The 12,021-nt window shown below is 68.7% G+C and overlaps 1 protein-coding gene across 1 annotated transcript in view; it reads right to left on the bottom strand.

Annotated features, from left to right (window-relative positions):
• The window catches only part of KMT2B (lysine methyltransferase 2B), a 42,585-nt gene extending 30,581 nt beyond the window's left edge, over positions 1-12,004 (bottom strand). Inside the window, 9 exon segments of the mRNA XM_054804800.1 lie at positions 1,203-1,258; positions 3,140-3,270; positions 3,273-3,391; positions 4,011-4,152; positions 5,383-5,451; positions 6,270-8,093; positions 8,095-8,546; positions 8,644-8,710; positions 11,744-12,004. Of these exon segments, the coding sequence (XP_054660775.1) occupies positions 1,203-1,258; positions 3,140-3,270; positions 3,273-3,391; positions 4,011-4,152; positions 5,383-5,451; positions 6,270-8,093; positions 8,095-8,546; positions 8,644-8,710; positions 11,744-11,998 (3,115 nt within the window). The 5' untranslated portion in view covers positions 11,999-12,004.
• Between the last annotated feature and the right edge of the window lie 17 nt (positions 12,005-12,021).

Here is a 12,021-nt window from a genome sequence, read left to right as displayed (position 1 = left end):
GATCCCTGTGACTCCTATAGATCCCTATAGACCCCTGTGGCTCCCTATAGGCCCCCGAGGTTCCCTATAGGGCTCTATAGTGCTCTGTGACTCCCTGTAGTTTCCTATGGCTCCCTATAGCTTCTTACGGTCCCTATAGGCCCCTGGGGCTTCCTATAGCTTCCTGGGGCTTCCTATAGCTTCCTGTTTACTCCTATGGCTTCCTACGGCCCCTATAAACCCCTGGGGCTCCCTATAGCCCCCATAGGTCACCTATAGCCCCCCCAGATACCCTATCAACCCCAGGAGCTCTGTATAGACCCCATAGGTCCCCTATACACCCCTGTAGGTCCCCCATAATCCCTATAGGTTCCCTATAGGTCCCCCACAGCCTCTCTAGCCCCCGTAGGCCCCCTATAGGTCCCCCATACATCCCCCAGAGCCCCCCCCATACATCCTCTATGGTTCCCCTATAGCCCCCCATATGTCCCCTATAGTTCCCCACAGCCCCCCCATACGTCCCCCCATACATCCCCTGTAGCCCCCCCATACATCCCCCATACATCCCCCATACGTCCCCCCATACATCCCCTGTAGCCCCCCATACATCCCCCATATGTCCCCCACATGTCCCCCCATACATCCCCCATAGCCCCCCATACATCCCCTGTAGCCCCCCCATACATCCCCCATACGTCCCCCATACGTCCCCCATACGTCCCCCCATACGTCCCCCATAGCCCCCCATACATCCCCTGTAGCCCCCCCATACATCCCCCCATACATCCCCCATACATCCCCCATACGTCCCCCATACGTCCCCCCATACATCCCCCATAGCCCCCCATACATCCCCTGTAGCCCCCCCATACATCCCCCCATACATCCCCCGTACATCCCCCCATACGTCCCCCCATACGTCCCCCCATACGTCCCCCATACGTCCCCCCATACATCCCCCGTAGCCCCCCACATGTCCCCCCATACATCTCCTATAGGTCCCCCACAGCCCCCCATATGTCCCCCATACATCCCCTACAGCCCCCCCCCCATCCCCCATAGCCCCCATACGTCCCCTATAGGTCCCCCACAGCCCCCTCCATACATCCCCTGTAGCCCCCCACAGCCCCCCCAATAGCCCCCCATATGTCCCCCCATACATCCCCCATACGTGGCCCCCCCATACGTGGCCCCCCCATACGTCCCCCCCCCATACGTCCCACCTTTCCTGGCCAGCCGCTCCAGCTTGCGCGCCTCGATCCTGTCACACCTGCGGTACCTGGGGGGACACGGGGGGGACACGGGGGGGGGACACGGGGGGGGGACGTGGGGGGGACATGGGGAGGGGGGGACACGGGGGGGGGGGACACGGGGGGGGGGACACGGGGGGGGGGACACGGGGGGACACGGGGGACAGGGGGGGACGTGGGGGGGGACATGGGGGGGACATGGGGGTGGGGGACACGGGGGGGGACATGGGGGGGACATGGGGGTGGGGGACACGGGGGGGGACATGGGGGGACACAGGAGTGGGGGGGACGTGGGGGGGACACGGGGTGGGGGACACGGGGGGACATGGGGGGGTTGGGGGGGGACACGGGGGGGACATGGGGGTGGGGGACACGGGTGGGGGGATGTGGGGGGGACACAGGGTGGGGGACACGGGTGGACACGGGGGGACACGGGGGTGGGGGGGGACGTGGGGGGGATGTGGGGGGGACACGGGGGTGGGGGGGTACAGGGGGGGACATGGGGGTGGGGGGCATGGGGGGGGACACAGTGGTGGGGGGGAAACGGGGGGACATGGGGGTGGGGGACACGGGTGGGGGGACGTGGGGGGGACACGGGGTGGGGGACACGGGGGTGGGGGGGACGTGGGGGGGGACACGGGGGGACACGGAGGGGTTGGGGGGGACACGGGGGGGACACAGGGGTGGGGGGGATGTGGGGGGGGACACGGGGGGACATGGGGGTGGGGGGCATGGGGGGGGACACAGTGGTGGGGGGGACACGGGGGGACACGGGGGGGGACACGGGGGACACACACACACACGTGAACATGGCACCCAAGTGGGGGGGGGGGGCACCCGAATAGGGCACCCAGGTGTTGGGGGGGCACCCAGGTGTCCAAGGGGGGGGGTGTCACCCACACATCCAAAGGGGGGGGCACCCACGAGTCTGGGGGGGGGGGCACCCATTCCCAGGGCAGCACCCACACCCCAGGGGGGCACCCACAGCCTGGGGGGGGGGCACCCACATGGCGGGGTCACCCATGAGTTCAAGGGGGGGGGCACCCACACCACAGGGGGGTCCCCAAATCCCGGGGGGGGGTCACCTATGAGTCCAAGGGGGGGGGCACCCATGCTGGGGGGGGGGGTTGCCCACATGGGGGGGTCACCCACAAGTCTGAGGGGCTGCACCCACACCCTGGGGGGGGTCACCCATTCTGGGGGGGGCACCCACACCCTGGGGGGGGTCACCCATTCCTGGGGGGGGCACCCATGCTGGGGGGGGGTCGCCCATTCCCTGGGGGGGGGTCACCCATTCTAGGGGGTGTCACCCATTCCTGGGGGGGTCACCCATTCCTGGGGGGGGGGGGCACCCATTCCTGGGGGGGGGGGGTCACCCATTCTGGGGGGGGGTGTCACCCATTCCCTGGGGGGGTCATCCACACCCTGGGGGGGGTCACCCATTCTGGGGGGGGGGGGTCACCCATTCCCTGGGGGGGTCATCCACACCCTGGGGGGGGGCACCCATTCTGGGGGGGGGGTCACCCATTCCCTGGGGGGGTCATCCACACCCTGGGGGGGGGCACCCATTCCGGGGGGGGGCACCCATTCCTGGGGGGGCACCCACACCCTGGGGGGGGTCACCCATTCTGGGGGGGGTCACCCATTCCCTGGGGGGGTCATCCACACCCTGGGGGGGGTCACCCATTCTGGGGGGGTCACCCATTCCTGGGGGGGGTCACCCATTCCTGGGGGGGCACCCACACCCTGGGGGGGGTCACCCATTCTGGGGGGGGGTCACCCATTCCGTGGGGGGGTCATCCACACCCTGGGGGGGGGCACCCACACCCTGGGGGGGGGCACCCACACCCTGGGGGGGGTCACCCACACCCTGGGGGGGGGTGTCACCCATTCCTGGGGGGGGCACCCACACGCAGCACTGCTTCTTGGTGTTGGGCCCCCCGAATTTGGGTTTGTCGCGGCAGTTGGGGCAGGCGGCGCAGTCCTGGGGGCGTCGGCACCCTCGGCAGCGCCCGCACCGCGCCTGCCGGTTCTTCCGGGGGGGGGCGGCGGGGTGGGGGGCCGGATGGGTGGGGGGGGGGGGGTACCCCTTGGGGTGCCCTCGGGTCCCCCCCGAGATCGTTTGGCTCGGCCTCCTTCGGCCTCCGAGGCTGAGGAGGTCTCTGGGGGGGGGGGGGGAAAGGGGGGTTAGGGGGGTGCTCGGGGCACCCATGGGTGGGGGGGGGGGTGTTCAGGGGGACCCAGGGATTGAGGAGAGCGCCTATGGGGGTTGGGGGGGGCACCCAGGGGTCTGGGGGGGCACCCATGGGAGTTAGGGGGGGACACAGGGGGATCCAGGGGTCTGGGGGGGGACAGGACATGGGGGGGACCCATAAGTCAGGGGGGGCACCCAGGGATTGGGGAGGGCGCCCATGGGGGTTGGGGGGGCACCCAGGGGTCTGGCAGGGGGGACGGGACATGGGGGGACCCATAAGTTGGGGGGGGGCACCCAGGGGTCTGGGGGGGGGACACACGACACCCAGGGGGACCCAGGGGTTTGGGGGGGGCCATCCAGGGGGGCACCCATGGGGGTTGAGGGGGCACCCAGGGGGGACCCAGGCATCTGGGGGGGGGGGGTACAGGAGGCACCCATGAGTCGGGGGGGGGGGGTACCCATTGGTCTGGGGGGGGGCACCCAAGGGAGTTGGGGGGGGGCACAGGGGTCTGGGGGGGGGGGGGCACCCATGGGTCTGGGGGGGGGGGGCAGGGGGCACCCACGATTCCGGGGCGTCCCCCTGGTACCTTCGTGGGGGGAGGTCCCGCGGGGGGGGGGGGGCAGGGCGCTGAGGCGGGGGACGCTCTCGGGGACGGTGGCCCTGGCCCGGCCCAGCGCCACGGCGGCGTGACGGCAGACGTGCTTGATGCGGGGACCCTGCCCCCCACCCTGGGGACACCCCGGGTCACGGCGTGGGGGGGGGGGGGGCATCACACACCCCACACCCCCCCCCCCCACCGGCACCCAGCCGGCACCCGGGGGTGGCCCCGGAAAGCCTACAATCCCCCCCCGGCACCCATGGGTGCTTCCTAGAACCCCCCTACATTCCTCCAGCATCCATATCACCCCCCCAGCACCCATGGGTGCTCCCAGAAACCCTACATCTCCCCCAGAACCCCTACACCACCCTAGAACCCACAGACACCCCAGCACCCATGGGTGCCCCCCAGAAGCCTTACACCCCCCAGAACCCCTATAACCCCCCCCAGCACCCACAGACACCCCCCAGCACCCATGGGTGCTCCCAGAAACCCTACATCCCCCCCCCAGACCCCTACACCACCCTAGAACCCACAGACACCCCCCAGCACCCATGGGTGCTCCCAGAAACCCTACATCCCCCCAGAACCCCTACACCCCCCTAGAACCCATTGACACCCCCCAGCACCCATGGGTGCTCCCGGAAACCCTACAAACCCCCCAGAACCCCTACACCACCCTAGAACCCACTGACACCCCCCAGCACCCATGGGTGCTCCCAGAAACCCTACATCCCCCCCCCGCACCCCTACACCCCCCTAGAACCCATTGACACCCCCCAGCACCCATGGGTGCTCCCAGAAACCCTACATCTCCCCCAGAACCCCTACACCACCCTAGAACCCACAGACACCCCCCAGCACCCATGGGTGCTCCCAGAAACCCTACAAACCCCCCAGAACCCCTACACCACCCTAGAACCAATAGACACCCCCCAGCACCCATGGGTGCCCCCCAGAAGCCTTACACCCCCCAGAACCCCTATAACCCCCCCCAGCACCCACAGACACCCCCCAGCACCCATGGGTGCTCCCGGAAACCCTACATCCCCCCCAGAACCCACTGACACCCCCCAGCACCCATAGGTCACCCCTAGAACCCCTACACCCCACACACACCCATGGGTGCCCCCCAGAACCCCTACACACTCCCCAGCACCCATGGGTGCCCCCCAGCACCCATATCCTCCCCCAGCACCCATGGGTGCCCCCAGAACCCCTACAGCCCCCCTAGAACCCCTACACCCTCCCAGCACCCATGGGTGCCCCCCAGCACCCATAGCCCCCACCCCAGCACCCATAGGTGCCCCTCAGCACCCACCTCCCCCCCCCCAGCACCCATGGGTGCCCCCACCCCTACCTGAGGGTCCCCGGGTGCCCCCTCGGGCTCCTCCGGCTCCTTGCACCCCTCCTCCGGCCCGGGAGACGGCTGGGGGGGGAAATGGGGGTGAGCACCCCCGGGGGGACCCCAAAACCCCCAAACCCCCCCAAAATGGGACTGGGGGACCCCAAAAACCCCCAAATCCCCCCAAAATGGGACCCAGGGTGCCCAAAAACCCCCAAATCCCCCCAAAATTGGGACTGAGGACCCCAAAACCCCGCAAATTGCCCCAAAAACAGGGCTGGGGGACCCCAAAAATCCCCAAAATGGGACTGGGGGACCCCAAGAAACCCCAAATCCCCCCAAAATGGGACTTGGGGTGCCCCAAACCCCCAAAACCCCCCAAAATTGGGACTGAGGACCCCAAAAAACTGCAAATTGCCCCAAAAATAGGCCTGGGGGACCCCAAAAATGGGCCTGGGGGTCCCCAAAAACCCCCAAATCCCCCAAAAATGGGACTGGGAGTCCCCCAAAACCCCCAAATTTCCTCAAAATGGGACTGGGGGTCCCCCCCAAAAAATTCCAAATCACCCCAAAAAGGGACCGGGGGTCACCCAAAACCCCCCAAATCACCCCAAAATGGGACTAGGGGACCCCAAAAAACCTCAAAAATGGGACTGGGTGTCCCCAAAACCCCCCAAATTCCCCCTAAAAATGGGACTGGGGGACCCCAAAAACCCCCTAAATCCCCAAAATAGAATCGGGGGGGTCCCCAAAACCCCCCAAATCACCCCAAAATGGGACTGGGGGTCCCCAAAACCCCCCAAATTCCCCCCAAAAACAGGACTAGGGGTCCCCAAAACCCCCCAAATCACCCCAAAACGGGGCCGGGGGGGAGGGGGGGGCCCCCAAACCGCGTCCCTCACCGGGGGGGTGCGGCGCTGGCCGATGCTGAAGAGCTGGACCTTGGCGCGGCTGAGGAGGCTGTAGACGCGGTCGATGTCACCGACGATGTCACCGGCGGCCCCCGTGACCTCATTGGCTTCCCCGGCGACCTCACCGGCGTCCCCCGTGACCTCACCGGCGTCCGCCGTGACCTCACCGGCGTCCCGCGCCCTCGGGAGGAACTGGGGCAGGGCGAGGTGGTTGGCGGGGGGAAGGTGCCGGCGGGTGACATCAGCGACCCCCTCGGTGACGTCAGCGACGGCGGCGTCGGCGTCCCCCAGCGATTGGTAGATGCGCAGGTGGGCGGGGCCGGGCGTGAAGCGCGGGGCTCGGAGTAAGGGGAGGCGGCGGGGGACCCGCGACGTCATCGCGGCGGCGCCGAGGGGCGCCGTGATGTCGCCGCGAACGACTTTGATGTCCCCGAGGGCGGTTTCAGGGGTGACCGGAGGGTCCTTGGTGACCTCAAAAGTCACCGCCGCGTCCCCGAGCGTCGCCGCCGTGTCGTTGAGCGGCGCCGCGGCGGCGCCGCACGTCACCCCGGTGTCACCGCGCGTCACCGCGGCGGCGCTGAGCGTCGCTGCGGGGTCCCCGAGTGTCACCGGGGCGTCACCGGACGTCGCCGCGATGTCAGACGTCATCGTGGCGTCACCAGACGGGAGCGGGGAGTCCCCGGATGTCACCGCGGCGCCACCTGATGTCACTAAGGTGTCACCAAACGTCACCGGCGTGCTCCTGCTGCTGTCGCCGGCATCCCCGGTGATGTCACGGCCGCCCTTGGTGACGTCACAGCCATCCCTGGTGACGCCATCGCTGCCCTTGCTGACGTCACGGCCGTCCCTGCTGTTGTCGCGGCTACCCTTGACGATGTCACAGCCATCCCCGGTGATGTCACGGCCGCCCTTGGCGATGTCACGGCCGTCCCTGGTGATGTCACCACCTCCCTTGGTGACATCACAGCCGTCCCCGGTGGTGTCGCAGCCGCCCTCGGTGACATCGTGGCCGTCCCTGGTGTTATCACGGCCGCTCTCGGTGACGTCACGGCTGTCCCCAATATCATCATGGCCGCCCTCGGTGATGTCACGGTCGCCCTCGGTGACATCAGGGCCATTCCTGGCGCTGTCGCGGCCGCCCTTGATGACATCGCAGCCGTCCCCGGTGGTGTCGCAGCCGCCCTCGGTGACGTCGCGGCCGTCCCCGGTGTTATCGCGGCCACCCTTGGTGATGTCACGGCTGTCCCCAATATTATCACGGCCACCCTTCGTGATGTCACGGTCGCCCTTGGTGACATCAGGGCCGCCCCCGGTGATGTCACGGCCGCCGCCGGTGATGTCAGCGGCGCGGCGCAGGGAGGTCCAGCGGAAGGTGGCCTCGCGCAGGATGGCCCGGCGGGGGGCGGGGGCCGCGCGCGTCACGGCGGGGGAGGGGGGAGGGGACGGGGCGGGGGAGGGGGGCGGCGAGGAGGGGGAGGGGGGGCGGCGGGCGGGGACGTCGCCCGTGGGGGGGGGGGGGAGCACCCGCGGGTGCCGGGGAGGGGACGCTGAGTTGCGGGGGGGCACCCGTGGGTGCTGCCGTGACACGGGCGGGCGGCTGGGTGACACCGGTGGGTGCCGGGGTGACGTTGAGCGGGGGGGTGACACCGGCGGGTGCCGCAGCGACGCGGGTGGGCGACAGGGTGACGCCGGTGGGTGCTGGGGGGGCACCCGCGGGTGCTGGGGGGACGCCGGCGGGCGCGCGGGCGCCGCTGTCGAGCGGCGGGGCGTCGCAGGAGGGCGCCGTGACGTCACCGGCGGGCGCGGGGCCGTCGACGAAGCGGCGGGGGGGCCGGATGGGCCGCGAGGAGCGGGCGCTAACGAGGGGCATAACGAACTGCCGCAGGCTCCCCAGGATCGTGCCCTGCCGCCGCCGCCGCCGCCCCCCGCCCCGCGTCACCGGAGGGGTCCCGGATGCCGGTGACGTCATCGCGCCCCTCCCTCGCCTGGGCGACGCGGACGATGATGACGCTGCCGCTGACGCCGCCGTCCCCTCCCCCGCCGCCCCGCCCCGCCGCCGCCCTCCCCTCCCCCGCCGCGGCCAGCGAGGGGGGGGAGGGGCGACGGGGCCCCCCCGTAAGCGGCGGGCGGGGGGGCGGAGCTGAAGGCGTGGCCGTTGGGGGCGGGGCGGGGCGGCTGAAGCCCCGCCCCCAGCTTGGGGGGAGGGGCAGCGGCGATGGCGGCGGCGGCGGGGGGGGGAGGTGACGGCGCCGGGGGTCCGGTGGGTACCTGAAGGGGGGGAGGGGTGAGGGTGGCGGGTGGGGGGGGGGGGAGGGGAACCCCCAGCTGTGGGGGGAGGGGAGGGGGTGGGGGGAGGGGCACTGACCTCGCTGGGAGCGGCGGGCGGGGCCGGGCGTCGTCACCTCTTCGGGGAGAAAACCCCGGAATTCCTCCTGCGGGGGGGGGAGGGGAGAGGGTTAGCCCCGCCCCCTGATGGCCACGCCCACCCTGGCCACGCCCTTCGCTCAAGCCCCGCCCCCTCATTAAGCCCCTCCCCTTGTTTCCACCTCTCTCCCCAAGCCCCGCCCCCTTTGGAGAAGCCCCGCCCCCTCTTCGGCCAAGCCCCGCCCCCTGGCGGTGGTCACGTGTGATGGCAAAGGGCGGGGACACGCGTGACACGGGGAGGATGGGCACACGCGTGTGACACGGGGAGACGTGACGTGAGAGACGAGGGACACGCGTGACGCGGGAGGGACACGGGACGTGACGTGGGCGGGACACGCGTGACAGACGAGGGACACGCGTGACAGACGAGGGACACGCGTGACACAGCGGGGACAAGGGACACGCGTGACACAAGGACACGCGTGTTACGATGGCGCGACACAGCCGACGTAACGCAGGAGGGATAAGGGACACGTGACAGGACACGCGTGTGACAGGCAACACGCGTGGTACGGTGCAGTCAAGGGACACGTGTGACAGACACGTGTAATAACACAGCAGAGACAGGGGACGCGTGTGACAACTAGGGCACGTGTGACGTGACGCGGTAAGGACAATGGACGCGTGTGACAAGAAGGACACGCGTGACGTGATGTCACAAAGACAGACAACGCGTATGACAGTGAGAAAGGACACGCATGACGCGTGATGCACCAAGGACACGGGACACGTGTGACAAGAACATGTGTGATACAACGGCATAACATGTGACACAGAAGGGACACAGGTGACACAGAAGGGACACACGTGACACAGAAGGGACACACGTGACACCGAACAAACGTGATGTAACACAGTAGAGAACAGGGACACGCGTGACAAGGACGAAGACGGGGACACGTGTGACACAGGAGGGACACACGTGATGCGATGCAGCAAACACAAGGGACACGTGTGACACAAGGACGACACGTGTGACGCTGTAGCAAAGACAGGACACGCGTGACGCAGGCAGGACACGTGTGACAATAAAGCAAAGACGGAACACGTGTGACACGTGACAGGATGAACAAGGGACACGCATGACAAAGAACACGCATGATGCAATATAGCAGAGACAGAGAACACGCGTGACGCGAGAGGACACGGGAAGGGCACGTATGACGCGATGCCAAGACAAGGGACACGTGTGACACAACAGTGTGACACATGACACGGATGACGTGACACAGGACACACACGCGTGACAGGACACGCATGAAATAGTGCAGTAGGGGCAAGGGACACACGTGACAAGGACACGCATGATACAATGGCGTGACACAAGATGGACAAGGCACACGTGTGATGTGTGATGTGATGCCATGACACGTGACGCAGAAGAGACAAGTGACACGCATGACGTGATGTAGCAAGAACACGCGACGCACGACAGCCACACACGCGTGACACAAGGGACACGTGACGCAGCAGGAACAGGGGACACAGGTGACGCGGGCGACACGCGTGACGCAGACGTGACGCGAGAGGACGGGATGACGCGCGTGACGCCGGATGCGTGAACGACAGGGAGGCGCGTCCCAGCCGACAAGAACACGCGTGACGCAGGACAGCCCAAGCACACGCGTGACCCAAGCGACATGCGTGACGGGGGGAGGAGGCCGGGACACGCGTGACGCGGGACATGCGTGACGCGGGAGGAACGAGGCTGCCAAAGGTGGGAGTGACACACGTGACACGGGGAGGGGACACGCGTGACACAGGGAGCCCCCCAACTGCCCCCTCAGCCCCTATTTGCCCCCCCCAGCCCCCCAAACTGCCCCCCCCACCCCCCCAAACCCCCCCAGCCCCCCCAATTGCCCCCCCCCGGCCCCTCACAGCCCCCCCAGACCCCTACTGACCCCCCCAAAATCCCTCCAGCCCCCCTAAATCCCCCCCAAACCCTCACTGACCCCCCCAAACCGCCCCCAGCCCCTCAAAGGGCCCCCCAAACCCTCACTGACCCCCCAAAACACCCCCAGCCCCCCCAAAATCCCTCCCAGCCCCTCAAAGGGCCCCTCAAAACCGCTCCCAGCCCCTCACTGACCCCCCAAAACTCCTCCAGGCCCCCTAAATCCCCCCTCAGCCCCTCACTGACCCCCCAAACCCTCCCCAGCCCCCCCCAATCCCTCCCAGCCCCTCAGAGGGCCCCCCAAACCCCCCTCAAGCCCCTCACTGACCCCCCAAAACCCTCACTGAGCCCCCCAAACTGCTCCCAGCCCCCCCCACCCCCCCCAGCCCCCCTAAATCCCCCCTCAGCCCCTCACTGACCCCTCAAAACTCCTCACAGCCCCCCAAACCCCCCCCAAACCCTCACTGACTCCCCAAACTGCCCCCAGCCCCCCAAACCCCCCCTCAGCCCCTCACTGACCCCCCAAAACCCCTCACAGCCCCCCAAACCCCCTCACAGCCCCCCTAAATCCCCCCTCAACCCCTCACTGACCCCCAAACCCCCTCACAGCCCCCCTAAATCCCCCCTCAGCCCCTCATTGACCCCCCAAACCCCCTCAACCCCCCCAAACCCCCCCAGCCCCGCACTGACCCCCCCAAACTGCCCCCAGCCCCCCAAACCCCCCTCAGCCCCTCAGTGACCCCCCAAAACCCCTCACAGCCCCCCCAAACCCCCCTCAGCCCCTCACTGACCCCCCAAAACCCCTCACAGCCCCCCCAAACCCCCCTCAGCCCCTCACAGCGCCCCCAAACCCCCCTCAGCCCCTCACTAACCCCCCAAAACCCCCCTCAACCCCCCCAAACCCTCACTGACCCCCCAAACTGCCCCCAGCCCCCCAAACCCCCCCTCAGCCCCTCACTGACCCCCCAAACCCCCTCACAGCCCCCCAACCCCCCCCCCAGCCCCCCCAAACCCCCTCAGCCCCTCATGGGCCCCTCAAAACCCCTCCCAGCCCCCCAAAACCCCCCTCAGCCCCTTACAGCGCCCCCAAACCGCCCCCAGCACCCCCCCCCCAAATCCCCCCCCCCCCCTCCAACCCCCAGCCCCTCACCGTCCGCCGCCGACCGCGGGAGGAGGCCCCGAGCAGAGCCCTTAAACGCCGGAGGCCTCCGACTAGGCCGAAGAGAGTAAGAAGCGCAGGATCAGAACCGTTCCCGGTACCGGATAAAATTGAAGATCCCCATAAAGGAATTCGGTGACGGGGGGCGGCGGGAGGCCGGGTCGGACCCCGAGGTGGCCGGGCTGGAAAACGGCCCCGGGCGGGGGGAGCCCCGGGACCGGCGGAGCCGCCGCCGCCCGCCGCCATCTTGGAACGCTGAGGGGGGGGGG

This window comes from Grus americana, chromosome 27 (genome assembly GCF_028858705.1).
Source record: "Grus americana isolate bGruAme1 chromosome 27, bGruAme1.mat, whole genome shotgun sequence".
Taxonomy (NCBI): domain Eukaryota; kingdom Metazoa; phylum Chordata; class Aves; order Gruiformes; family Gruidae; genus Grus; species Grus americana.
The sequence above is the reverse complement of the archived record's forward strand: the minus strand, read 5'-3'. Positions and strand labels throughout refer to the sequence as shown.